The sequence below is a fragment of the Passer montanus genome, unplaced genomic scaffold (assembly GCF_014805655.1).
Source record: "Passer montanus isolate IOZ18808 unplaced genomic scaffold, ASM1480565v1 scaffold4, whole genome shotgun sequence".
Taxonomy (NCBI): Eukaryota; Metazoa; Chordata; class Aves; order Passeriformes; family Passeridae; genus Passer; species Passer montanus.
Window position 1 is genome coordinate 5,508,467 of NW_024368818.1, and position 26,964 is coordinate 5,535,430.

The following is a 26,964-nucleotide window of genomic DNA, read 5'->3' on the forward strand; positions in this document are numbered from 1 at the left end:
GTAAACTCTTCCTCAAAAGCATTTGCCCAAGTCCTCAGAGCAAAAGATCAAGCAATTGCTTTTGTGAGCCTTGAACACCAAGTGATTTATGTTACATTCCATCAGCTGAACTCTGCAAACAGCTAGATCGATAACGTGTCCAGTACTTTTCCCTGGCATCTCCAACTGCCAGTGCTCTTTTTGCTGGTTTTGTTCCCACGCTCAAGACACTTGTCTTCCTGTCTCTGAGAAAAGCAGAGCTGAAAACACCTGCCTCAAAATAAGTTACTTACACATTAACTGAATGTTTCAGCTGCTTCTGTTCTGCCTTTTTTCTCTACCCCCCAACACCAGCCAGGTAATTACTCCAGGTACACCAGTGTACAGATGTGGTTATATACGATACCAAATCATGCCACCTCTTTGCTTCCTCTTTCCAGGAAACTCCTGAGCTCCCACACAAATCAGAGAGCATATCTGACTGCTCTATGTAGTCTTCTTCAGAATGAAAAAACCATTTTAACATTTCTGATGGACCCATCTATTTTTATCTTCTAAAATAGCTACATAATAGTATTCTTAACAGTTACTATGAACTATATTCAGATGTCTAAGGAATCTGGTACCATAGTTTTTACTGAAGAACAGTGAATTCTACAGTTGGAAGACAGACATTTGAAGAAAAAAAAGTAAAAATAAAGGGTTACAGAAAGCAGGAGTGAATAAATAGTAAAAGCAAAGGTAAAATGCGATAGTTTCTAGGATTCAGTTTACATCAGAGATGCAAGAAACCTAGGGTCATAAATATCAAAAGGTCTCAAAAAACCTCCCCATATTACTAAGCAGGAAGAAAGGAGAAATTATTATTCCTTCGTTGATAAAGATTTCTGTCTTTTAACCATTTTAGATCTGGAAAAAAGGGATCTAGCCATCTCCATTTGTAGAAGCATGCATAGCACCAGACAACAGTATTATTGGAGATGACTTAATATCGAACTGAGTATTACCTGAACTAAACAGAAGTGGTTTGACACTTCTGTTTAGTTCAGGTATATGACTATATGACAAAGAAACTCCACTATTAAACCACAGTTTGATCTGGCTGAAACCACAGTACTTCTCCTTAAAAGTGATCAAAATTTAGAAATAAAAAAAAAGTCAGTATTTCTAACGTTTCAATCTAAGTGGGCTGTTCAACTCTAACAATTATTGACTTTGTCAAGAGTACTTTCTCTTTTGGAAATGAGAGTTTATAAAACAGTAAAAACAGCAGGAAGTGGTAGATTTTGTAGTTCATTGTACTATCAAGATAGAAAGGAAGACAGGAAGGACACTCTGTCTTAACAGCAAAGAAGCACAGAAAAAAACCCCAACACTGCAGGGACAGGACAAAGCTGAAAATCCAAATGCTTCCACTGAAGTGCTAAGTGGCAGGACATTCTATCATACCATTTAAACCAGTCAATAACAATACACTTTATGAGGCTAAGTACAAACTCTATGTAAGCAATTAATTGTTAGCTGCAGGACTGACATGCACGTTGTGTATAGTGAAGTCTCTTAAACCCCTGCACAGAGATAAAATAGACAAATGAGTTTCAAGAGTTTCACAAAAGCAGTTCCTTGGCAAGGAGCAGGAACTAAACAAGGAAGCACAACTGCCTAGGATGTTTTTTCCTATTGCTTGCAAGTGAATAGCTTAGGGGCATGGCATAGCCTTGTTATTCTTGAAGCATGTTCAGTAGTATGTCTTCATCTAATCAACAAGTAACCAAATGCACTTTTATGCAGTGCATAAATTGAAAGATTTTTCACTAAATGAAAAGGCACTGCAAGCATCCTCTCCAACTAGAAAAACTCTCATTGGGCTTGCATTCATTAAGTCTCACTTCAGTCCAAGCTATCAGAAAGCCTATGAAGAAATAGCTAGAGCTGCTTTCCCACCCACCTTCCCCACCCTCCTGCTTTTTGGCAGTAGATGAAGACCATCACTTTTAAGAAGCCCCCAAAGGAAGCAAATACCAGGTCTCATTCTAAGAAGAATTTTAGTTACAGAAGCAGAGTAAAAAAGGTAAAGGAACATTTTTAACTAGGAAGGCATTAAATACTTTCTTGGTGGAATCAAGAGCACCATGGACTGATCAGGCAAGGAAGCAAAATATTTTTAAAAGCAGACAGAGACATTGCTTTAGCTGAGTTGGAAAGCTCAAAATTAAAAAGGTATGGTTGGCTGCACAAGCTAAGTCACAAATTCAGAGAAACAGTCCACTTATTTCTAAAAGCAAGGCTGTCAAGCCTATACCAAAATCCAGCAAACCAAGGCAAAAACATGGGAATTATTTTGGAGAGGAAGTTAACTAATTTTGTAGAGACAGAAAACATGCAATAGTAGCAGAAACAAAAATAATGAAGCAACCTAGGTATGTGCTGCATGTTGTTAACATCTTTATGGCAGGCATATTTGAGGTCACTTCCAATTTACTGTACATAATTTTCAAATAAATCATTATAGTAATTTTCTAAATGCTCATACGTTCATTTTAACTATAGAAAATAGCTGCTCAAAAAAACAAGGTACTTCAGTATCTGTACAATATCAGACAATTTTAGTCAGTTCCTGTTCAGATATAATTTCATTCTCTTCTAGTGTGGTTTGTTTGTTTTTTTTCCTTTTTGTTTAGGGTCATTCTTTAAGTTCCTCTTGACTCTCTACATGTGAAGAGTTTGAACCTCAGTGCAACAGTCAAGAGTGTACAATCTAGCAGTAATCGTCATCTTCAGATTTTAAAAAATTTAAATACTTCCAATCTTCCAATGAGTTTTGTTTTCACATTTTATCTAGACTGTCACTTTTTTTTGAGAAATTATTTTATCATTGTTTTATCTTTTTTGACTTGCACTTAGCTGTCTTCACACATGGCTTTTGTATCACAGAGAAATTAACTTGCTCTTGCATGTAACTACAGTGAGCATTAGTTATGGTATGCTTATTTATTGTTTTGTAAGTATTTTAAAAATATTTTGTATGTCATAACTTTTTAATACTAAAAGACACCTAAGATCTGCAATCACTAAGTTTTAAGAAAGAAAGAACAACAATGACCTCTCAGAAAATCAAGACTCAAAATGCAGTATTAAAGGTTATGTATGTCTCATTTTTAAAGCAGGTTCTGAAACTGGTACATAGGAAGACAGGTGCATCCATCACCTTGAAAGGTGACAAGACATTTGAGAAAAAACCAGGAAGAACACTGTTTCTTACTGCCAGGAACAGTCTAAACCAGAGGAAAGACACACTTTGCAGCAGATGGATTACTTGCAGTAATCCAATTACTCATCATTCTGAGAGCCACTGTAATTTTTATTACCCACAAGTTTAATTTTTTATTCCAAGAAAAGAAGAAAAAAAGTCCATGATAAGTTATTGAAAAATTATGTGTTCAAATCAGTGTAATATTTATTTTTTAAAATTGTGATTAAGTATATAGATAAGTACAAGTAATAAGAAGGAGTTTTCATTTATTACTACTACAAATGTATAGCAATATTGATAGGTGTATGACATTTACAATATAAACTGCTTAATACAAAGCTCATAAGACCTATTTATTTTACAGCTGTTTGTAAGAAAACATTTGCTAAAACTCTTATGTGACACACAATGATTAGTTGTACAACACAATGCTGGAATCAAATGATATTAACTTTTTCTGTATCATTTCTTTCATGAAGTTTATTTCAGGATGCAATAACGACTCTCCCAAAATCTCTCCTTCAGCAGTTCTCCTTTAAAGCAAGGTCTACTGATTTCTAAGAAAAAACTGTTACAACTGAACAAAACAACCCATAATTTACCAATTGTGGTTCAGTGGGTTGTCAGTGACATTTTCAAGTCTTTTTTAAACTTCTTTTCTAAAAACAACAGAACTCCTTGAACATACTCAAAAAACCTAAACAAACTTCAAACCTAAATATTATATCAACTAAATATTCTCAAGTATTTGTGTCCTGAGCAACTTCAGACACCTATAGCATATACCAGAAGAACATCCGCTTTTATAGTTTCATGACTTTCACATACTCATAGAATGACAGAATGGTCTAGGGGTTGGAAGATCATCCAGCTCCAATCCCCCCGTCGCAGTCAGGGAACCTTCCAATGGACCAGGCTGCTCAGGGCTCCATCGCTCCTCAGATACTCCCAAGGATGTAACATTCACAGGTTCCCTGGGCAACCTATTCCAGTGCCTCACTACCCTTTACAGTAAAAATTTTCCCTAATATCTAATCTAAACCTACTCTCTTTAAATCTAAACCCATTTCCCCTTACCCCATCACTATGTGCTCTTGTAAATAATCTTGTTCCATCATTTCTCTAAGTTCTTTTCAGTTACTGGAAGCTACCATTACCACTAGGTCACCCTGAAGCCTTCTCTTTTCCAGACTTAACAACCCCAACTCCCCCAGTTCTTCCCCATAGGAGAGGCTCTCCCTCTGACCATCCCAGTGTCCCTCCTCTGTGCTCGCTCCAGCAGTCCCTGTGCTCCCTGTGCTGGGAGCCCAGAGCTGGAGCAGCCCTGCAGGTGGGCTCTGAGCAGAGCAGAGGGGCAGAATCCCCTCCCTGGCCCTGCTGCCCACCACTGGGTGCAGCCCAGGACAGCTTTGGCTCTCTGGGCTGTGAGAGCACACTGACAGCTCATGGCCAGCCCCTCCCCCCTCAGCATCACCCAATCCTTCTCAGCAGAGCTGCTCTCCATCTGCTCATCTCCAGCCTGTGTTGACACAGGGGGGTGCCACAACCCACGTGCAGCACCTTGCACTTGGTCTTTGTCCTTTATTTGGACTTCTGTGAAGCCTTTGACATGGCTGAGATTCCCATGCACTCACTTCAAGCTTATCCATCAGCATCACCCAATCCTTCTCAGCAGAGCTGCTCTCCATCTGCTCATCTCCAGCCTGTGTTGACACGGGGGGGTGCCACAACCCACGTGCAGCACCTTGCACTTGGTCTTTGTCCTTTATTTGGACTTCTGTGAAGCCTTTGACATGGCTGAGATTCCCATGCACTCACTTCAAGCTTGTCCAGTCCCCCTGGATGGCATCCCGTCATTCAGGTGTGTCACTGCACCCTCAGCTTGGTGTCATTTGCAAACTTGCTGGGGATGCACTTGGTGCCTTTGTCTATTCCTTAATGAAGACATGAAATAACACCCATCCAAATATGGGCCCCTGAGGGACACCACTTGTCACTAATGTTTACCTGGACCCTGAATCATTGATCACTACTCTCTGGATGCTACCATCCAACCAATTCATAATCCACCTAAATCCACCACTTTCCAATTTGGAGAGAAGAATGTTGTGGGGCACCACGTCACAGGCTTTACAAAAGTCCAGATTAGCTACATCTGTAGTCCTTCCCTTATCCAGTGGTGTAGTTACCTCATACGAGAAAGCCACTTGGTTGGTCACATGGGATTTTCCCATAAGAGCTTCTCTTAATAATACTCCAACTCCTCATACTGTGTGAATATTTAAAACCTACCAGTTAAGAATTAGGCTTAATCACCATTCCAAAACAGATGCACACAAGCACTCAAATTAAGCTTCTCACAGCCTATTATAGTTGCACAGTACCACATATTTTGATAAAGGAATTAAGAACTTGCTTGCATAAAATTTGCTGTCAAAAGTGAATGAACCAAAACAAAGTGTCTCAACTTTAAAGCTTCCCACAATAATGCATCAACTGGACACTACTTGTGAAGATCCTTGGTACTGCAAACTGCTCCTCCTCTCCAAATTAAACTAGAACATACAACTTGCTACCCAGGTTCTTCTCATTCTCAAACACATATCTAAACAAAAAATACAATGATTTGTGAAAAAATACAGTATATTCTGTCATTAAAGTACAAATTCAGCATTTAACCTCAAAATTCCATATTCACTTCATAATTCCATGTGCACTGTAAGTTATACTGGTTGTGGGGGAATGTTTCACATTCAAAGTTAATCTCCTGCATTTTTGTTTCTTCAAGAGACAGTATTCAACGTTTCTTCAGGTCTTTCCATGGCTTCTGGGCATGCCTATGTTTTTAGTAGCTTGAAAACCTATCCTGTCCCTTTTGGTACAGCTGTGGCAAAAAAATAACGCTTATGTTACGTTTCCAATGAGGCTGTTCACACATTTCCAGCTTTGCTCTTCACACACAGCACATACACAGGAACAGCCATCCCCAAAAGCATCAGAGCTCAGCGTCCAGTGAGAAACTACAAGCACACACGATGCAACATTAAAGAAACGTTACAACATAGCACTGCAATGCCTCTTCTCTTGGAGCATTGGTTTCTTAAAAATGGGAAGAGATGAAGAATGAGCCCCGAGCAAAGTGCAGCACAGGGGCCACTCTCATATTCAAGTGTGCATTTCAAAACCAGAAACACAAATTTCTTTCTAGTAAAACAACCCTGTCAGAATGTTACTCCTATAAAATCAAAGCAGAACATACCAAGCAAAAGAACCCAAAAATAACACCCCCCAAATCCCCATATTCTGTATCCTCCCCTGAAACATTTAATATTTCAGAGCTATCCTATTACACTATAAATACTGTGATTAACATTTAAACCCTCTAGCCAGCATTAGCAACAGTTCAGAGCTAAGCTGGCTCTGTAAAATATAAAAGACAGCAGCATCAGACTTCTTGATTTGACATTATATTTAAACTCAATTACTACTATCTTAACAGTCCTAAAAATAAATGAAAAGCAAACCAAGTAAATAAAATTAATGCATAAAGTTTGATACATTGAAGGACAACAGTAACAATTTTTTGAATCCTGTACTGTACAATGGAGATGAGACATAGTGCAAGTACACAGCCAAACTGTAACCAGTTAGAGCCTTCTCACAGCAATGTCCAATCTGTTATGTTCTGCATATTTTTTAATGTTTCAACTGCATCCAACTAGGTTTTTATATAAAAAAGCCATAACTTAAGGACCAGTAAAGCCTGTGTGGTGTTCTTGCTATTAATATACTTCAGATACCACTGACAGAAATAACCAGAAATTATTAACAAAATTTAATTTCAATTGTACTTTCATTAAGAATGAATACATATCGCTATTACAGCAACATCAAAAAGAGATAGCAGTAAAATGTCCACTGCAGATAGCTTCTTCTCACTGGCAATAATTTCATTCTTATAAGTCTTTGTTACTTATGTCTTCTTAGGAGAACTAAACCCATGCTATTAGTACCAGGATAAACTTAAGGATTGTTAATGTTTAATTAACTTGAATTTATAGGTAAAGAAGTCATTACCTGCTTGTATTCACCAACGCAGTTCTGACAGCAGAATCTTTTCTGCTGACCATCAATAGTAAGGACATTGTTTCCAGCTCCTTTACTGGGCAAATACTCCCCACAATGCTCACAGCAATTCATTATTAAACCATTTGCCATTCTGTATCTATTGAAGCAATGGTCACTGCACAGCTTATGAGTCATATTTTTAAAGCTAACTTCGTGACGAATCTAAAAAATAAAAATGAAAAAGTATTCTATCACTAGACAAGCACAAAGTTGCCTGAAACTAACAGACCAGCTGGAAGTCTTACATTCAAATAACCATCTCACTATTTAAAAACTTGAAATGACCATGAAATATATAAACAGAAAGGGATGTTCCTGTTGTCTCCAAAGTACTAGGAAAACATTCTTAGACTCATCTACCCTTTAGCCTAGAAGGAAAGGCCAGCAGGATGGGTGTGGAAATTGCATATGAGGGCAGAATGCCAATTTATGCAATTTTATAAAACAGTCAATTTACAGGTGAAGCACCTGGCATATGAAGATTGGCCAGACAATATGCTGTGTAAAGCAGCAGCCTGAACTATGCTGGGCTCACTAATCAAGAAGGCATCAAGAATAAATACATACATTCATGAGAATTGAAAATTACACATATTCCACAGATCTCTAAAACCATCTGCATTACCTTTCAAAATATACAGTAAAAAAATAGGTAATACAGTGGATCTTGACATTTTTTCATCAGCAATTCTTTTATGTGAGAAATCTGGGTTACAATTACAAAATTCTATGCCTAATAGAACACATTATCAGCAAAAGGCAGTTCAAGTTTCTGAAACAAAATCAACCTCTTGGAATACTTTCTTCCTTCAGCCACTCTTCGTGAACATAAAACCTGCATATTTTAATATCTCAAAATACTGAAGATTTTACATTTTCTTCTTTGCAGTTTTCTTATTTCAGTATATAAGGTATTAATATGTCATTATTGAGAAAGACAAAAAACAGTCAACCAGACCTCAGTTAGTTTACCACAGATTGTGCATCTTGATTTATTCAAGGCTCCTTTTGAGGGATTCTGTTTATCTTCATAGAAGGATAAACATGATGTACTGCAAAACTCCTGGAAAGACTCACTTGAGTCTACTTGAGCAACAATGGTACCTTTCATTGTTGTTATATCTCTGAAATAAAAAAAAATATATGTGCTTATGTTTTTACATATATAAACAAGAACATTTCACATGTTGTAAGATTCATTCTTCCTTTCAAGGCTTCCACTTTAAAACAGTAGTTTTTAGTGTACAGTTGTTATTCACAGGATGAATACTACGTTTGATAATATTCTTGCAACTACTGTAACTAAGTCTTTACTGTGTAAACCCCTATGTTTTTCTTTGGCTTTGAGTTATTTTTTCCCATTAAATTATTCTAGAACTAAGCAGTGTCAATGCACCATTAGATGTAGTTATGGCAAACTCAATTTTTTCAAGAAACTAACAGCAAATTTGAACTAGCCATTTTACAATGGCTTTTCCCTTTACACAAAAGCTATATGTAAGTTTCATACAAAAAATTCAGATTTATAATAAAAAGCATGAAATTTCTTTGTAGGTACCTCAAACATTTTCAGTATTAATCTTAGGACAGGATGACAGGAAGAGACAAAGTTGTTTTCTCATATTTCTCAAACTTATAAACAACCAAAAAGCTTAGAACTCTACCACAAATGTGCATAGAAGTTCTATCATTCAAAATGTACAAAACTTTATTCCATCATTCCCTTATAAAGTTCCAAAGCATTTGAGCAGTTCATGCAGCTGTCCATGTAATTGAGCCAATTTAAGACCTTAAGCCATCAACCATCAATAAAAGTAATTTGAAATCGAACAAACCTTGTTCTAAGCAAAGAGACTTTCACTGTCCCAAGCTTATAGAAACCATATATTAGAAGAAGTAAGAAGAGGAAATAAAAGCCACCTCCTTTGTCTTCTAAGCAAAAAACCCACAGAAATATAAAACCTACTATTGACATATAGGAAATGCTATTGGGCAGAATGATTAAAAACAATTATTGTGCACATCTGGATCACCAGTTGCAAAACACACACCCCACATACCTATAAGCTTTAAAACTAAGATGGGTAAAAAAACACTGGGAAAACAGGGAAAAAGGTATGTTTCCCTAGACACTTCCTTGAAAATTAACTTGTACAGCCCTGATACCAACACTTGCAATCTTGCCTTCTTCCATCAAGGGGAAGTTGACAGAGTTTGGCTTACCCTTTGCAGAACTACTAAGATTTGTGTCAGGGAATGCTATCATTCCTGTTCTGCAAAATGAAGGCAGAGCTTCTCCCCTGGGGAGCTTGCTATTTGCAGTTACAGAAGAGTTCAGAAGAATGCAAGAAAAGGGATTTATAATAAAATACCTAACAATTTTGACTTTTCCTGTTGGGTTATACAGAGGAACAGTGCCACAGAGGAACAATTTAGTGCCTATACTATCTTCTGTTTAACTGTGACTGAGTAAAAACTTCACAGTGGAGGAAAAGCAAAGACTAACATCACCTCCAAAACTGCCAAAGGTGACTTCAGAAAGATTTCTTTAACCTCAAAAGCTAGAAATAAGGTGTTTTCCTCATCCCTCAAAAATAAAGCCTTTTCATTTAGGGTAGTTTTGTATGTAGCCTCTTGCAACACATAACTTAATTATCTCTGAAGTGGCAAAGCAGCATGGATTTAGCCACGATTTCAGTCAGAAAAGTTTGGTCTAATCTTCATCTTTATAGAGATCATGCAGCTAGCTGAATATCATCACCAGATGATGTCTTAAAAAAATAGTGCATAAACACGTAACAAGCCAACAGAAAGAACAAGTATTACTTTTAACTAGCCCTGCAGAGGGAAGGGTACAGTGAATTCAACCTTTCACACAGATTAAAAAAAAACCCCAAAACTAGAATATCTTATATTTTCTAGGTTTTCAGGATACCATAGTATGAATATGCAGGATATCAACGTTTTCTATAGCTTATTTTTACTGAGTGCCAAGGAGACAAAAGATCAATAGCTTGCATCTGAATACTAGCCATTAATCCAGCACACTGGACATTCATGTAAAAGGTTTTTACTACTTTAAATCTGTGAGTGAGCAAAGACCATGCTCTCTGGAGCACACAATAAAAAAGGCAGTCTTTACTGCAACCCTTCTTTAGTTCAGCAAAAATTTATCCTTTAACCAGTGTCACTGCAGCATGTAGCAGACAGAGATTCTGAAAAAGTGCAAAAAGCTCAGTAAGCAGTACACTGAAAGTAAAAGACAGTACAGCCAGTCTGTACACTTAACACTATGAGAACACACTTACAGAAGACTTCTCTTTGGCATTTCAAGTCTGGCTAATCATGAAAAACTGCAAGTCAAACCTAACCAGAATTTAAAATAAGCCACTTCTAGCTATGCTTGTTATTCCCTCTGTACCGCCCACTTAAGGAATCTTCAGCTTCAAAATTGCCAGTTGCCCCACTTATGGAGAAAATCTAAGGCTTTTCCTATCCCCCTATGACCAAGAGTGGAAGAACTCCCAAGTTTCTTCCAGCTTCTTGCAAGTATGACTTTCTCATCCTTTTAACGTCTCTTGATTTTACATCTTCATCTATCAAAATCAGTGCTTTCTACACAACACACGGTACACTTTTTTCACAAAGGACTTCATATATGAAGTATGTCTTGTCACAAAGCATGCCACAACTTGGACACCTTATCTTAAAAAAAAACCAAACCAGCTATTTTTAGTGTACTGGCTTTCAATAAAACAACATCCCATACTCTGAATTCAAAAGCTGGTATTATTTTGTTAGACACAAAGAATTCAACATTTCCAAACACTAAAGCAACACTATATAAAGCACTTTCATAATCAAATTTTATATCATTCATGGAGCAGTTCTCATGCACGCGTAAGAATCTTAATAGCACTGAATTTAGGTCCTAGAGCGAAACAAAATAAAAAACTCACTTTCTGCACATGACACAAAGTTTCTTTGGAGTGGGTTTGTGTGAAAATGATGAGAGGCAGGTAGTGGAGCAGAAAAGGTGAGCTGATCCTTTCCGCTGATACGCAGTCTGTCCCTTTTGTAAAGGCTTTTTGCAGTTCGCACATGTGACTTTGACCTGCTTAGAAGGCTGTTGCTGGGGAGAAGGCTGGAAAATTTGCTTAGGAAGGGATGCTACAGGTGACAAGGAATCCACACCTGGTTGCTTCTGATTCCTAGGAAAGGAAGCTGACTGGGATATCCAAGAATCTTCAAGACAAAAAACCCAAACATAAAAGTAAATCAAGAGACACATATGTATGTACAGAACAGTATTCACAGACGTATCATCATAAAATCATTTTTCTGTGGGAATGACCACAGAAGAAAGATATTTTAATTTCAGGTTTATTGTAAAAAATCCTGTTTGATGGTACCACTCTCCACTGCTACAAAACTTCAGAACATGAACAAATTTCAGCATGCTCCCATCCTACATCTAGTGACAGGTTTTGCAGATTTCAATTCACTTGCACTGAGTTTGCAAGCTGGCAATCTTATCTTCAGACAAACAAAACTGCAATTAAAAAAAAAAAAGAGACCAACAGACAACAGAGAATTTCTAAACCAATGTTTGAGACAAACTCTGCAAATTTAGATCCAAAATTTTCCTTAGTTATTTTGTTCTAAAGCTTTAATAAGCATAATGTGTCCAGCCTCGGTGATAAACCCTAGGACTGGCTCCTAGTCCAGCCTGCAGCCAGAGAACTATTACTGTATAGCAGTGAACTTCCAAACTCATGAGAGAAACAACTTCCTCAGTAGAAATCAATGAACCTAAAAAATAACATTTTGTTAAGTTCTTCCAGTACACAGATCCATGTCCCCATGTTTCAGACTCCACTAGTTTTCCATCTGTATTTTTTGGAAAATAAACTACCATGGAACAAAGTTATCTTTGCTCAATCTTTTGTAGCATAAGTAACTCATATAACAAGAATGTTAGCAAGACATTTTTTTGGAAAGAAATACATCTGTAAACACCCTATGTTAAATTACATGCTCCATATCTTGGTCTGGAGCAGAAGACAGTTTTGGGGGAGAAAAGAAATCCCCCAATAAAATGTCATTTCTAGGCTTTTCTCTGTAATTTAAGCTTTCATTTAAAGTGATTATCATCAGAATTTATAAATGTTTACCTTCTGAAGACTACCACTAGTAATACATTTCTTAAGCATGAATTAAAACTGAAAAAGAAAATTTGCATGATAAAAAACCATTTGCATGAATTTTCAATAGTGTGCCAGTTATACCAAATACTGTGACAACCCTTGGGACTTACCCAGCCTTGAATGTTTACTGGAGTGAGTCAGATTATTTCTGGAGTTTTAATACAACTAATACCCAAACGTAAGACAGATAATTTTAAATTCTATGACTTCAGATAACAAAAACATTAACCTACTGACATAAGCAACTGCCCATACCTTATTCTTAAGGAACATTATTTTGATGCATAATCGTTCATTAAGTAAAAAGAACCCATTCCTTCTATTTTCTGCATTCCTTTCTTTCCCCAGAGAATTCTATTAAGGACATATTCTGATACACAGCTTTAAAATTCATTTAGGGACAAAGTTCCAAGACAATTGTTAGTACAAGAAACAACATACATTCCTTAGCAGGTAAAAGATCATTTTCTGGTGCGACTTTTTAGCTGTCAAGGATATCCCACTACTCAGGCATTTAAGACAAGCTAGAAATTTACCTGCTGTAGTGCTTGAGAGTAAACAGAAGAGCTGGAATGAAAAGGTGAAGGGAAAAGGGCACAAAACAAAACACATTTGTCTTAAAAGCATTAAAGGCATTTACCTGTGAAGGCGTGAATATCCTTACTGACAAACTAAGACAAGCTACCAAAGTGCTTAGAATTAAAATCAACTTAAGTGTCCTCTTCAAACTTTTCTATACTTCTACTACTTCAAATATACTAATATCCTGGTAGCACTTTAACACCTCAAAATGTTCTGAGAGTTTCCTCTTTTCTTTTAGACTTCAAGTGAAAGCACATTGCCTCTCTTATCAGGAATGCACAGCATGTGCAATAGAGACATCTGCTTGTAATTCCAGTAGCACTCAACTGCCAGTCATGAAAACTTCGGTTTGCCACTCATGTAGGTTTGAAACATTCAGCATGACTAATACCTAATTAAGCTAGGTAATAATATCTCTTTAAGGTTATTTCAATTATTCCTTATTTTCTTAAGGCCTCAGATAGCCTCCCTCGATATTTTGTTGCATTTTTCCTTCCATAAACATAGAACAATAACATCTCTTGACCTTTTTTTTCTTTTATTTTTTCCATATCCCAGCTTCATAGATACCTATTTTATATTATGCCTTTTCTTCACATCTTAATTCTCAGCCATGTCACTTCCTTTGCTTAGAGCTCTCCACAAAGGATCTGTAAAATCCAATTTTCATGTCCTTGAACTGAGGTGCATCACACTTCCTTAGTTAATTCTTGGTGAGTTTTCATACCTCACTGCCTTATGTCTTCATCCTTCAGGTTCCTACCTGCAATTCTGTAATGGCCAAGTTTTATGAGACTATACAGTGTCATGTTCAGTACTTCTTACTGCTATGGCTTTTCAGGTTGCTCCCCTTCTTTCTTACTCATTCCTGCTCTAAAGCACTACAAAATTATCCTTTCCTGTCATTTACACCTTTTTTTTTACAGAGTCATCTTGCAAAAATTTAGGTTTTTTTGAAAAGCTTTGAAAAGAATGTGTCAGTACAACTTGGGGCAGAGGTGGGGAAGAATACAGTACTGAAGTTTTACACAGGTATGCAGCTTTTGAAACACACTGAGCTACAGACAGTTGCATTAAAACCTGGTTCACATCAGGGCAATTGTAAACTGCATCCTCAATTTACTAGGTGTTGGCTCTTTCTCTAGAGCATTTTTGAAACACAAAAATTAGATTCCATTGAGAGAAACAAAACCTAAGTTCCACTCTAAAGTATATCTACATGGACTTAATCTACCTGGACCTCTCCCAAGACCTTTCATAAGGTCCCCCCACAATGTTCCTGCTGCTGAATTGGATACATATATTATCTGACAGATAAGGAATTGGCTGGATGACTGGACCCCAAGAATTACAGTTCATGGCCCAATGTCCAAGTGGAAACCAATCAAAAGCGGTGTCCCTCAAGGGTCTGTACTGGGACTGATACTATTTAGGTTTTTTTTCCAACAATACAGAGAGTGAGATTAAGCAGACCCTCAGCAAGTTTACTGGGAACACCAAGCTGGGTGGTGCAATTGATAAGCCAGAGGGGACAGGGTGCCATCCAGAAGGATCTTGACAGCCTGGATGAATGAACCTATGGAAAACTCGGAGCTCAACAAGGCCAAGTGCAAGGTCAGCAAGGGCAATCTTCAATATCAGTACAAACTGGGGGCTGAATGGATTGAGGGCAACACTGTGGAGAAGGACTGTGGGGGACCAGTAGATGGAAAACTGGACATGAGCCAGCAACCTGTGCTTACAGACCAAAAAGTCACTTGTACCCTAGTCTGTGGTGATTCTGTCCCTCTGCTCTGCTGAGAGCCCACCTGCAAAACACTGCATCTAGCTCTGAAGTCCCCTGTACAAGACAGAAATGAGGCTGTTAAAGCAAGCACAAAAGAGGGTCACAAGAAGCAACAGAAGGCTTGAACACCTCTCGTGTGAAGAAAAGCAATGAGTTGAGAATTGCTCTGTCTGTAGAAGAGAAGGCTGAGAAGACCATATTGCAGTCTTTCAACACATATATAGAGGGTTAGAGAAAAAAATGCAGTGAGATTTGTTAACAAGACCTGTAGTAACAGGACAAGAGACAGTACCTTTAAATTGAAAGAGGGTAGGTTTATATTGGTCATGAGACATAATTCTTTTACAAGAAAGGTGGCAAGACACAGAAACAGGTTATCCAGAGAAGCTATGGATGCCCCATCCCTGAGTGTTTCAGGTCAGGTTGGATGGGGCTTTGAGCAACCTCATCCAGTGAAAGATGTGCCTGCCACAGCAGGGTGGCTGGATGAGCTGATCTTTAAATGTCCTTTCCAACCCAAACCATTCCATCATAGGCACTTCACTGCTTACAGGGGACATCAGACTCTAAATTAATGTATAGGACAAAAGTGTCTCTGTTATGCACCTACTGCTTCATACGGAGAAGTGGCACCTACTCAAGGAAAACAGATTAACACTGATTCAGAAGAAATCTTCCAAACCACATATATAATTACAGAATCATTTAGGTTGGAGAAGATGCCTAAGATCATTAAATGCAATCATTAACCCAGGACTCCCACTAAAACATGTCCCTGAGTGCCACATCTACAACCCCTTTTAAATATCTCCAGGGTTGGAGATCACTTTCTTGGGCAGTCTGTTCCAATACTTAATAGTCCTTTTCATGAAGACACGTTTCCTCATGTATTATGCCACTGAGCATATCTTATTCTAGTCACAGATAAGGTAGTAATGGGCATGAAGAGAATCAAGATCTTTCATACATATTAAGCTAAAAGACTAAGCAGTGTCACTGCTAAAAAATACTTAAATCAAAAATTCTATAATCAATTTATTTAAGGACTTATTTTCAGACTTTAAGGGGAAATTCAAAATTGCAACTTACCAGGATTATGATGAGTCACAGATTCTCCATTTTGAAATACATCTCCAGCCACGTTCATTCTACCAGGATTGAAAGGTCCTACACCAGTCTTGGTCTGTGAAGTCAAAGATGGGGTGTATGTTTGCAAATTAACACCAAAATTATCTGACTGCAGTCCGTTAGATACATCTCCCAAGCTGGCATTCTGCAGTGACGTTACATGTGTAATCATTAGGTTCATGTCACGCCCGTCACCATCATTTTCTAAATGACCGACACTGACAGAGCTCATAGCACCTAATGTAGTTTCTAATGTAGTAACATTAGCAATCTGAATTTCTGAGTCTGGTTCTGTGGTTATACCACTATTACCTATTCCTGAATTTACCTTACTTCTTGAAAAACTGGAAGGTGAGAATTCCATTTCGTTGGTTCTATTTTTACACTCTGGAAGTCTTCGCTCATTAAAACTGGAAGCATTCTTCTCTTGTCCTTGATTTGTTTCAATGTCTTCTTCATCATCAATAATAATAGTTTCACTTATACTCCCCTTTCGAGAATTTAAGTCTTTTGGAGAAGGAAGCATTTTGCAATCACTTCCTTTAAGTTCTTCATTTTTAGATGATGTAAATGCAGCGTTCCTTTGGTCTGCTACCAGCGATGTAGAATTTTGTGGAGGTTGTATAGGTTCGATAAAAACTACATCGTCATCATCTTCTATAGGCGAGTTCTGGAATTTATTAGGTCTAGAAACTAAAGAACTTGGTGGCCCTCCAAATGTATTTCCTACATTTGCAAGACCTGCTGCCATGGTGGTATTCCCTAGTAGACTAGGAGTATTTTCAGACAAGTCTACTCCTCCCAGAGGACTCGTGTCCATTCCAGATCTGCTGTTTGAAGAAAAACATAAAGCAAGAAAAGAACACATCCAACTTCAGAGTAAGACACGACTTTCCAGCAACAGTTCTTAAAGATAAAATCTGGAACTATTAATTCAGTAGTTATTTCCTTCCTGAGATAATATGAAGAAAAATTAAGTTTTTCTATGCTCTTTTTTGAATGTCTCAACATCCATTTACTTTCTAATCCTATACTAGCAAAAAATATGCAATCGCTACACATCACAATGTTTAATCAACACATTTACACACAGGAAACAGAATTTTCAGTGCTATTTATTAAATTATCCTGATCTCTCAGTCCCTTTCCCACCCCACATAAGCAAGTAATTATCTTCTAACACTGCATTTGCTAGACTGCAAAGCAAGATCAAGAGTTAGGCACACAGAAAGAAAAAGTGAATTCCTATTAAATTTTGGCCCTATTAGGAATGTTAACAACTTTGAAATTTAACTGATTTTTTCCCCCAACCTCACACTGCCAAAGCTTCCTAGGTAGCCACAAGACAACTGTAAGGGAGTAAGTAAGGAAGGAAGAGATATATAGGAAACCCTTGCACTTGACAGGAATTGATACATTATTGAGCAGCAGAAAGTGGACAGCAACCTCTCATTTGTAGCCACTACAAGCTGACAGCTCACTTGAATTCCTGACTTATTACCTCATGCTCCTGCAACCTTCAGTGACTTCATCTTATTTCTTTTAAGAGCAAGCAGTGTTTATTCAAGCTACTTCCCAACAGCTACTTTGCCTGAGGAGATCTGTTTGCTTTTAGTAATTGTTCAGTTTGGGGGAATCTGGTCTTCATAAATGTCAATTCAACCATGAATCAAAAAATATAGAAGTCAACCTGGATATAATCAAAGCTAAAAGACCTACGATGGCTCTAAAAGACATCGGTACTAAAGATCAGTAAGTTAAACCGATCTTGATACAATACTCCAAGAAAAATACAGACATAATTATAATTTGGGTATGTCTTGGAATAAACACTGATCTGTGACATCACTGAGGGGCAGGTTAGAAGCAGCTATCTTCTGTGCTTTTTTATACAACCTTTATACAGGAAGGTAAATGCAAGAAGTAGAAATATCCTGCTCATCTATACTTACCCATCCAGAAATCCACTGCAATCTGTTTACCTTAATAAGTTGCTCCAAGCACTTTTATTTTCTTTCCTGTGGGGAAACTGCTCTTGTACCAACTTGCTGCCTTTCACAAAAGTACTGTGATCTGAAACAGGGTTAAAACAAACATTAGCTACCCAAAATTATTTCCTCATCTCAAGCATCATCTGCCAGCTATGTTACAGTCTGCTTACACCAACTTTCTTCTAAATTTACAGTTAAAAGTTCAAACCTGACTTTCAGCACTATGATCCTACATTTAGAGAGAATGTGAGTCTATTCAATCCCTGCTGTGAATAAAGCAGCAACAGCACTGTCTGAGATCTTCTACTCTGCCACATTACACTTCCAGAAGGCTTTACAGAGGAGAAAAATATGCCATGTTTGGTAAGAGACAGATATACATAACTGCAACTGAGTAATCAAGCATTAAAATTGAGAAGCATATCTGTAATAGAATAGTAAGAAAAATAAATTATTCAAGTAAACTAAGCAATTGAAAATAAAAATTTCAGCAGCTACATCCCCTTCATTTTTATCATGTCAACCTCCTTGCTGCCTCTAGCAGAATACACTATGCTAAAATTAAAATATAAAATGAAAACTACAGGACATAAAATCAGGCCTACAATGCAATATAAACCTTATACTGCTAATATTTTTCAACTTGTGTATATGCACTGCAGTGATACTCAGCACAGATTCAGGCATCCATAGCCTCTATTAACACATGTGATCACTCACAAGAGATTGAAAATGTTCAAAGTTCAAGCATCTATTTATTCTTCAGATTTTATAACAGTCATTAGGTTTTCCAGACTTGGCAGCATTTTTAAAAGAGAGAGCATCAACCTGTGTAGTTATCTACTGTTTGTGGACTTCCCTTAAAACCCCCAGACAGTAAAAATGCCCAGAGGAATAAAGCTCAAATATTCTTCTACACATGTACACTATTCAAGCCCTGCTGACCATTAACTGAGCAGGAGCAGGGAGGGCAGGACAAGGACCAAACAGTAAAGCTGTGAACCAGATTAATCCTAGAGGAGAGGCAGGCGACCACCTTATAATTCCTTCCTATGTTAGCATTACAGACAAATGCCATTATATAACAGCATTTCAACCACAATAAAGGGAACACTGAACTGGAATGAAAGAAGGTTTCTTACAAAAAAAAACTGTATTATCAACGTAGTTGGCATGTACCTCCCTGGAAATAAGTCAGTTATGCTGAAAGTTAATTTAATCAAATATTCTCTTTCGCTTTTACTTTTTCCTCTGAGTCTGAATAACTTTAAATTTTTCTGCATCTCACATTTTGCTGAAAAGAATTAATTTAATTCTTAAACTTTCACAGGTTTATTCTATATATTTTCTTTTTCTACGAGGACAAAAGCATCACAAGCATATAAAGCTTTTAATAAAGTTTCAAATATACTTGAACAGATGTGAGCAGGGGAAAAATGAGACTATGCCAAGACTACACCCCAGGCCTGACTCAAAACCTTTGTGATTCCTATTGTCACAAATCCTTAGTAGAAAAACAGACTTGGGCTGTATTACAGTACATGCACACAACATGTAGCAAAGTTAAGACTCCAAACACGTATCTTTTTGCCTAAATCTATTTACTTTCTCCACAAAGCTCATAGGTTTTAATGAGTTGTACTGTTAAGTATTAAAAAAAAATTGTGTTTAACTACTAGCGCAAAGTCATAAGCAAAATCTGCATATATTTCCCTGCAAATAGCTCCTACCTCTCAACAACAAAATTACCCATAAAATGTGCAAAATGAGATAGCTTGTTTTCTAAAAGTAGAAACGGCAAGGAGAAACATAAAAACCACGTTGGCAATGTCACAGTCAGTAGTTCTAAATGAAAAACTACCCCAAAAAAGTGACTTAGCAAAAAAAATTATGTTTAGAATGGAAAACCAGGGAAAAACACCTAAAAAAAGGCAACAGCAAAAGATGCTTTACAATAGAAATACAATTATTAGAAACCCATGAGATTGATTAGACTGATCACTGGATGAATTGCAGAGATTTGGGGGGAAAAAACTAAACTGAAACAGAAAAAACCCCAACTAACTAACAAAACAAACCCCCAACTGAACAACAACAAAACCAAATTATTAAAAAACCCAACGAACAAACACCTCAAACAAAAAATCCCAACCAAACAACAACAACAAAAAAAACAACCCACAAAACAGTGAGACCTAGTTTGCTGAAAATGCATGTTCAATACTGCTGAAGAACAAGCTTAAAGCTTTGTGGTGGTACACAGACACCAAAATCACATCTGGACAGAAACACCAGCACTACCAAGATTCAACAGCCCTTCCTGAACCAGGCCTTGTGTGTCCCTCTTAATTTAAGCTACACCACTCACCTATTAAAAGTCTTCACGCTGAAATAAATTACGATTCCATTGCTTTGTTCAAGGCTTAATTTCTGGAAGAAATAAGAGACAAAATGTAGGTACTTCTTTAGAATTATGACAACTACTACAGCTCTTAACACAGTTAAGTAATACTTGTAGGATCAACTCCATGGATGAATGATAAGAGAGTTAAAGTTATCACAAATTGCAGAAACCCAGGTGAGGTGTATGAGCGCCTCAAAAAAAAAAATCAACTCTGCTTTAATAAAAGCAGAAACTGGAATTTAAATGCCTTTACCAAGTGCCATTAATAACACATGGAATGAAGGTGACAGAAGATCAAAGTCACAGTTATGTACACACTTGGATCAAAACCACAAAAATCAAAATGAGTCACTGAAATCTGGCTAAAACTGCAGTTCCACCAAAAGGGGGCATTGGAAACAGACATCCAAAGTAGGACCAGCATGTACAGTGTCTTCCCTGTCAATGCTATACACCTAAAAACAAAAAGAAAACTTGAAAGACTAGTTTGGAAATAATGCCTGGGACATCTCCAAATGTGAACAAATACACAAAATTTAGGAGACCGTATCCTAAGATACAAATACTGGAACAAAAAGAAAGAGAATTATTCGCCTCAGCAAAAGAATACTACTTTCTGCTAGGAAAACACAGTATCATAACTAAATTATTTACCTCAAGTGCTACTGGGCTACTTTTAAATTCTACATCCCAAGCAGAAGAAACAGCCCATTAATGCTACACTATCAATCACTTCCACTCAACAGTGACACCATAGGTGAGATAATGAGCATGAGACTGCAAAGTACTCTCATTCCCATTATCTCACTATGGTGAGATAATTACTCACCATAACTACTTAACTACTGTTTTAACTACTTTTAACAACTGTTGTGCAAACTAGGGTGGAAAAAAGTAAAATCCACCACTGACTGATGGGAAAAATTTTTACAACACAGTCAACTTCAACCACCTAGAGAAGTCTCTGAAGAAAAAGCAAATCTTAGTCTAACTATGGGCCACGCAAGATAGTTCAAGGTGTAATTATCCAGACAGCACTCCAGAAAAGCATATTTAAATTCCCAGGAGAACAAAAAATAAATATAAAATACCTCATTACTCCAACATCTGGTTTCAGAAAGAACAACCTCGGTGGGAGGAAAAGAAACGGAGCAGCTAGCACAAAAAGCCTGAAAGCATGAAGGCCATTTAAAAAACTCACTGTATCATGCATACAACCAGCCCAAAAAGACTCCAAAACCCAACAGAGACTACTATCAGGAAGTCTCTGATCTACAAAAGTGCTGGAATCGTACTGGGGGAGATGTTTTATATACATTTCATACACCTTTTGGTTAGAAACAGGCTACTAACCTATGTCAGAGCAACAGTTTGTCTAAAATCCCAATTCTTGTCAATTTTACAATCAGTAAAATTTTACTGAAGTAAAAGAGTATCCATGAAGCCTGAACCAGAAAAGACAGAATAAATTCTTTGCACTGATGTTCAGTGAGAAAAAGATCAGGGAAGATCACATCTAAGCTCTCTTTCTACAGGTCAGGTCAGAGGAAAAATGTTGCAAAGGGCTAACACAAGAGGACTTTAGAACAAATCACTAGGGCCATGTGGAAGTCACTTAAGATTTCTAAAGGCAGTCAGCAATTTTTTATTTCAGTATCTGCAACCAATTACTTAAGCAGAAGGCACGAACAATTACTCAGACTACAATCCTATCTCTATCACTAAATAAATTGGTAGAAACTACAGCTGAATAAATACACCCCAAAAAAACCACAGGGGAGGGGAGTAACACAAATTTTGCAATGAGAAGGTAATGTCTCACAGAACTACAGTCAAAATCTTTTGAAGGGTTCACATACTTTTTGACCAACCCTGATTAAACTGATACGTCCCACTAAAGTCTTCCAAAAGGCATTCAAACACCATACTCAGTAAAGACTGCTGTGGAAATTATCTATAATAAAGATTTTGAGAAGATGTTCTTTGGGGGATTTGTAATTATTTAAAGAAAAAAATATCATGTGTTGCTTGTTGTTACCACAATAAAGACAAGTTACCACGGGGGTTCCAAAATAAAATGACACAGATTAACATATATAAGTCAGCCAAAGAGATGACTCCCAAAATGAGTGCTTCCTAATCATATAAACTTATTCACAGCAGCTGAAAACACAAACTGATTGTAAAGCAGCGTGGCAGGAAAAATCACTAGTAATAAATACAAGGTAATGAACGGGGGGGAAAGAATACACATAATTTAGGAGTCCAGTTGGAACTCTCTCACTCCTTTACATCAAAGCTACTCAATCATCAACAACCAAAGAGGAAAAAAGAAGAATCAAATAAAACGAAGAGCATTTGTTACTACCAAAAACCCCCATACTACACACACATCTTGCTTATCATGAGATGCTCACTTTTCAGAAAAATGGAAAAACTGATGAGTTACATGAACAATTTATACTCATGGAAAACACTTCTCTTTGAAATGAAAACAACTCAAGGAAGATCCTAAATCTGAAAGAATAAAAAAATACAGATTATAAGAGTTGTCCAGTGTTTTGCAAGAACAAAAAGGTGACAAATTAAATAATTAAGAAGCTTTAATAACCTGTTGTGCATGAGATCATTTTGTTAATTGGGAGAGTCACTGCTGTAGAAGGCTACAGAGGTTAGAAATGCAACCAGTTCAAAAAGGGATTGGGCAAACATAAAATAAATGCAATGATGACTTAAACACAATGGTTCAAAGGATACTCTACAAAATTCTTGGCCAGCCAACTGAAAACCAGAATACACCTGCAGAAAAATCAAGCTTTAACAGAAAAGCTTCTATTCCTAGACATCCCTGTTGCAAACAAGCTACCTAATTGTCTATCTGCCTAGAACAGTCATTTCCCTAACTTAGGAGAGTAATAATAATCTTCTTACATACAAAAGAACTATCACTAGCCTCACAGAAACTCTATCCATTTACCCAAAAAATCCAAATTTCAGCCTATGGCTCTGAAGCTGACTTCAGCTGAGGGAACATTTTGGTGTAAGGTTAGAAACTTAATGAACATGTCCCGATGTTTTGTGAGGCCATCCAGTTCTAATGGTCACTTCCTGACCCTGACACTCATTTGACCATAATATCAATTAATTCCTTAATTCAGCTACTTTCTGAAGTTCCTCTCCTTATTACAGAAAATCACTTGTTATCACTTGACTCTCCTTTTGTCTGATGATCACAAGCTCAGTACAGACTATCTGCAAAGCAGCTATCAAGCTTTCTAGCTTAATGTCTTGCTACAGCTCAGGAACACTCATTTCCTACACAGCCAGATGCAACCCACCTACCACAGCCTTCCTGGGGTATGAACCATCAACCCAGTGGCTGCCTGAATGTATGCTACAGTTCACCCCAAAAACAAAGCAAACCACTCCAATTAACATCACCTAAAAGTAGGACTTTTCCACTGCAACTGAAGCAAGCTAGTAACCCAACTATATCCACACATAAGAAGCTAGAAAAACACAAGTAGCCCAGATTTTTTAAAGGGTTGTAATTTAAACCAGCTTAAAACTACATCTGCATGGTACTACTACAGTCTCAATTTGGGCACAGTAAATGATATATACTGTGTATGGAGAGACTCCTACCTGTGTGAACACAACTCCAAGGTAGATACAAAGCAGTTGTAGGGCCCTTCTGAGTCGCCAGACATAAAACTCTTACCACAGGCAACCACATAAGCCGTTTTGGTTTGTGGGTTTTTCTTCCTTATATCCTTCCTGAGGGATATTCAGTCATCACCCTTAACTTTTTACATTCACATATGCCTTGGATACATGGTAGCTCTGACTTACTGTTAACTTTTACATCTCTAACAAAAACTATAACACTTCTGGAGGTCTGCCTATTTACCAGATCCACAGTTTCATTGCTATACTAGCATGTGGCACAGCTGTTTCTGCAACCACACACATAACCAGACAAGAGACTTTCCTGCTGGAATCCTTTCCAGCCAGATCAGCTCCCCAAAAGAAAAAAATTTTGTGCAAGAACACTACAGCTGTGCCTGAACATATCAATGTTGGTGCCGCAGCTCTAAACTTCAGCACAGAGATAATTTCAGCAGATGGGATAGCCATGACAAGCTGATGGACACAGACAGAAATGCTCTACCCTGACAGCAGCTACTGCGTAAAGCAATCCAGCATGCATGTGCCCACTGACAACACAGCAAGCAGTGACAGGCTGAATATTAAAAACAGGTCAGACTGAATTTTACAACATGCATATCCACTGGCCACTGCTGAGTTGTGTATCTGAAACAAGCAAGGCTTTAAGCAAGGCTCAGATATTACACTAATGCCACAATGACTCAACCATTTCATCTGCCAGTTTCACACACAAATCATGGTAATGAGTTCAACAGGAATACTTGCATATTTTGGGCTAACCTCAAGTGCAAGTATTCACAACACCAAAGTAAAACAAGTGTCTTAAATTACTATACAAGCTAATGAAAGAGTCTGAATAATATTTAACACAAACCCATCAATGTATTTATATTGCTGGTGTTTCAGAACATGAGTAACAGCTTTCAGGAACAGGATATTAAGTTTAAGTTCACAAATCCAGTATACCTGTTCATCTGAACCATCATTACAAAAGTCTGGTATATCTCATTACTTCAGTTTTGAGACACTACTTCAGAATTTATTTTCCAGTAGGTTTGGAGCTGCTTCAAATTTAAATCTTTCCTTTTTTTTTGTATGGATTAAAGAAATTAGCTTACTAAAAGTCATGATGTAAGACTTAAAATGTATTTGTCACGCAAATTTCAGAGAATTCAACAAAATGCATATGAAAAGACCTGAAATCCTGCAGAGACAGTAACTAAAAGCAGTAAAAGGGCAAGATTTACTTAGTGAAGTATTTTGAAGCAAATCAGTAAGCTTTAGTTTTATTCACAAGAGTAACTACTTACACACAGCTAAGCCTTACTAAAAGAATGTGAACTCTGATATCTTCTGAGCATCTTAACTGAACTGCAGCCACCACTGTTGCATGTGAATGCTGACATCTGTTTTCCAACTGATGCTTCCAGGAATATTTGAATAATTTTGCTTAACACAGCTTCTTCCTTGAGTCTTCCTACTCAATGAATGCTAAGAAATGCTTCCTTGCATGCACAAACAGAAGCAAAATACAGAGTCAACCTCAAACTTAATTTTATGAAGGGGTATCCGAAACAAGCACCAGTAATTCTCAAGACTCCTCATCAAAGAATGAGCAGCACTTGGCATAGGAATTCATGGCAAATCAAAATCATACAGTTGACCAACACTGTTTTAGGGCAGCCACACTGCCATGTCTCTCCTCATCCACACACTTTCTATGTATTTCATGGCTGTTTAATCTTGAACACGCTGATCAGCAAGAACACAGCACCATTTCTAGCCTTAAAAGCCATTATGTGTAATGTGGTAGAGAGTAAATTTTATCTACTACTCACGCAGCAAGATGCTGCTTAAGGATGTCCTTTATTATAAATGGAATAGAAAGGTAAAACAAGACAGAAAAACAAAGGACCCACTATAAACGCTTATCTATTACTCATATCCAGATGTATGTCTATTTTCAGAAAACAGGCAACACTGGACCACAGCAACAGACTTGAAAGATGGCTAAGTAGAAAAGGAATACAGAAACAGTAGAGAAACACTATGCCAGAGATATGAAAACAGGAAAAGGACATGTTAAATCCTGAAAAATAACTAGAAAGTGGCATTAACACAGCATGAAAAGAGTCAAGTTGTCATCTGATGGATCTTAACTTTAAAAAATGCAACACTTAATAGGAAAAACAAATACTGAATGACTAGATCAGAAACAGACCCAGGAATAGTAAATTTATTTAGATGTCAAGCCTGGGTAATAGAATACAGGCCACTGGTGTCAATGGGTCACAGCACACATTTCAAAAATATGCCTTACTCTTGCTCCACATGAAGCAATGAAGATTAACTCAGAATTCAAATCTATGAAGTCCCTAGCTTTTGCTAGCATTAAAAAAAAAACAAAAAAAACTGATATACATAAATAACACACAATCTTTCAAATCTGTAAATTTACAAAAACTGGATGTACAGCCAATCATACATAAACCAACCAAATGTGATCAAGCAACTAGAGACCAGAAAAAACAGAAATCCCAAGAGCAAGAATTTTCCAATGTTTGTTTATCTTAGCTATAAACAATTGTTACCCCTGCTGCTACTTATGCCTACTACCTGCCATTCTACCAAAAGGCATCTCAGAGAAGAGCTTGGCTTTGTCTTCTCTATTTTCCCACTAATTAGTTCAAGACAGCAGTAACCTGTCCCTTCAACCTTCCCCTCTTTCTCAGCCTTTCCTTCTTTGTTATGTGTTCCATCACCCTGGTCTTACACGGGGCTTACTCCAGAATATCCGTATCTTCATTAGGACGGAGTCTAACCAAAACCAGACTAAA

General features: G+C 37.3%; 1 protein-coding gene across 1 annotated transcript in view; it reads right to left on the reverse strand.

Annotated features, from left to right (window-relative positions):
- ZMYM2 (zinc finger MYM-type containing 2) overlaps positions 1–18,132 on the reverse strand; it is a 73,238-nt gene extending 55,106 nt beyond the window's left edge. Inside the window, exons 1-5 of the mRNA XM_039718378.1 lie at positions 18,046–18,132; positions 16,025–16,890; positions 11,320–11,605; positions 8,319–8,484; positions 7,310–7,522 (exon numbers count right to left, since the gene is read on the reverse strand). Coding sequence (XP_039574312.1) covers positions 7,310–7,522; positions 8,319–8,484; positions 11,320–11,605; positions 16,025–16,883 — 1,524 coding nt within the window. The 5' untranslated portion in view covers positions 16,884–16,890; positions 18,046–18,132. The remainder of the gene's footprint in view (positions 1–7,309; positions 7,523–8,318; positions 8,485–11,319; positions 11,606–16,024; positions 16,891–18,045) is intronic.
- Positions 18,133–26,964: the final 8,832 nt, after the last annotated feature.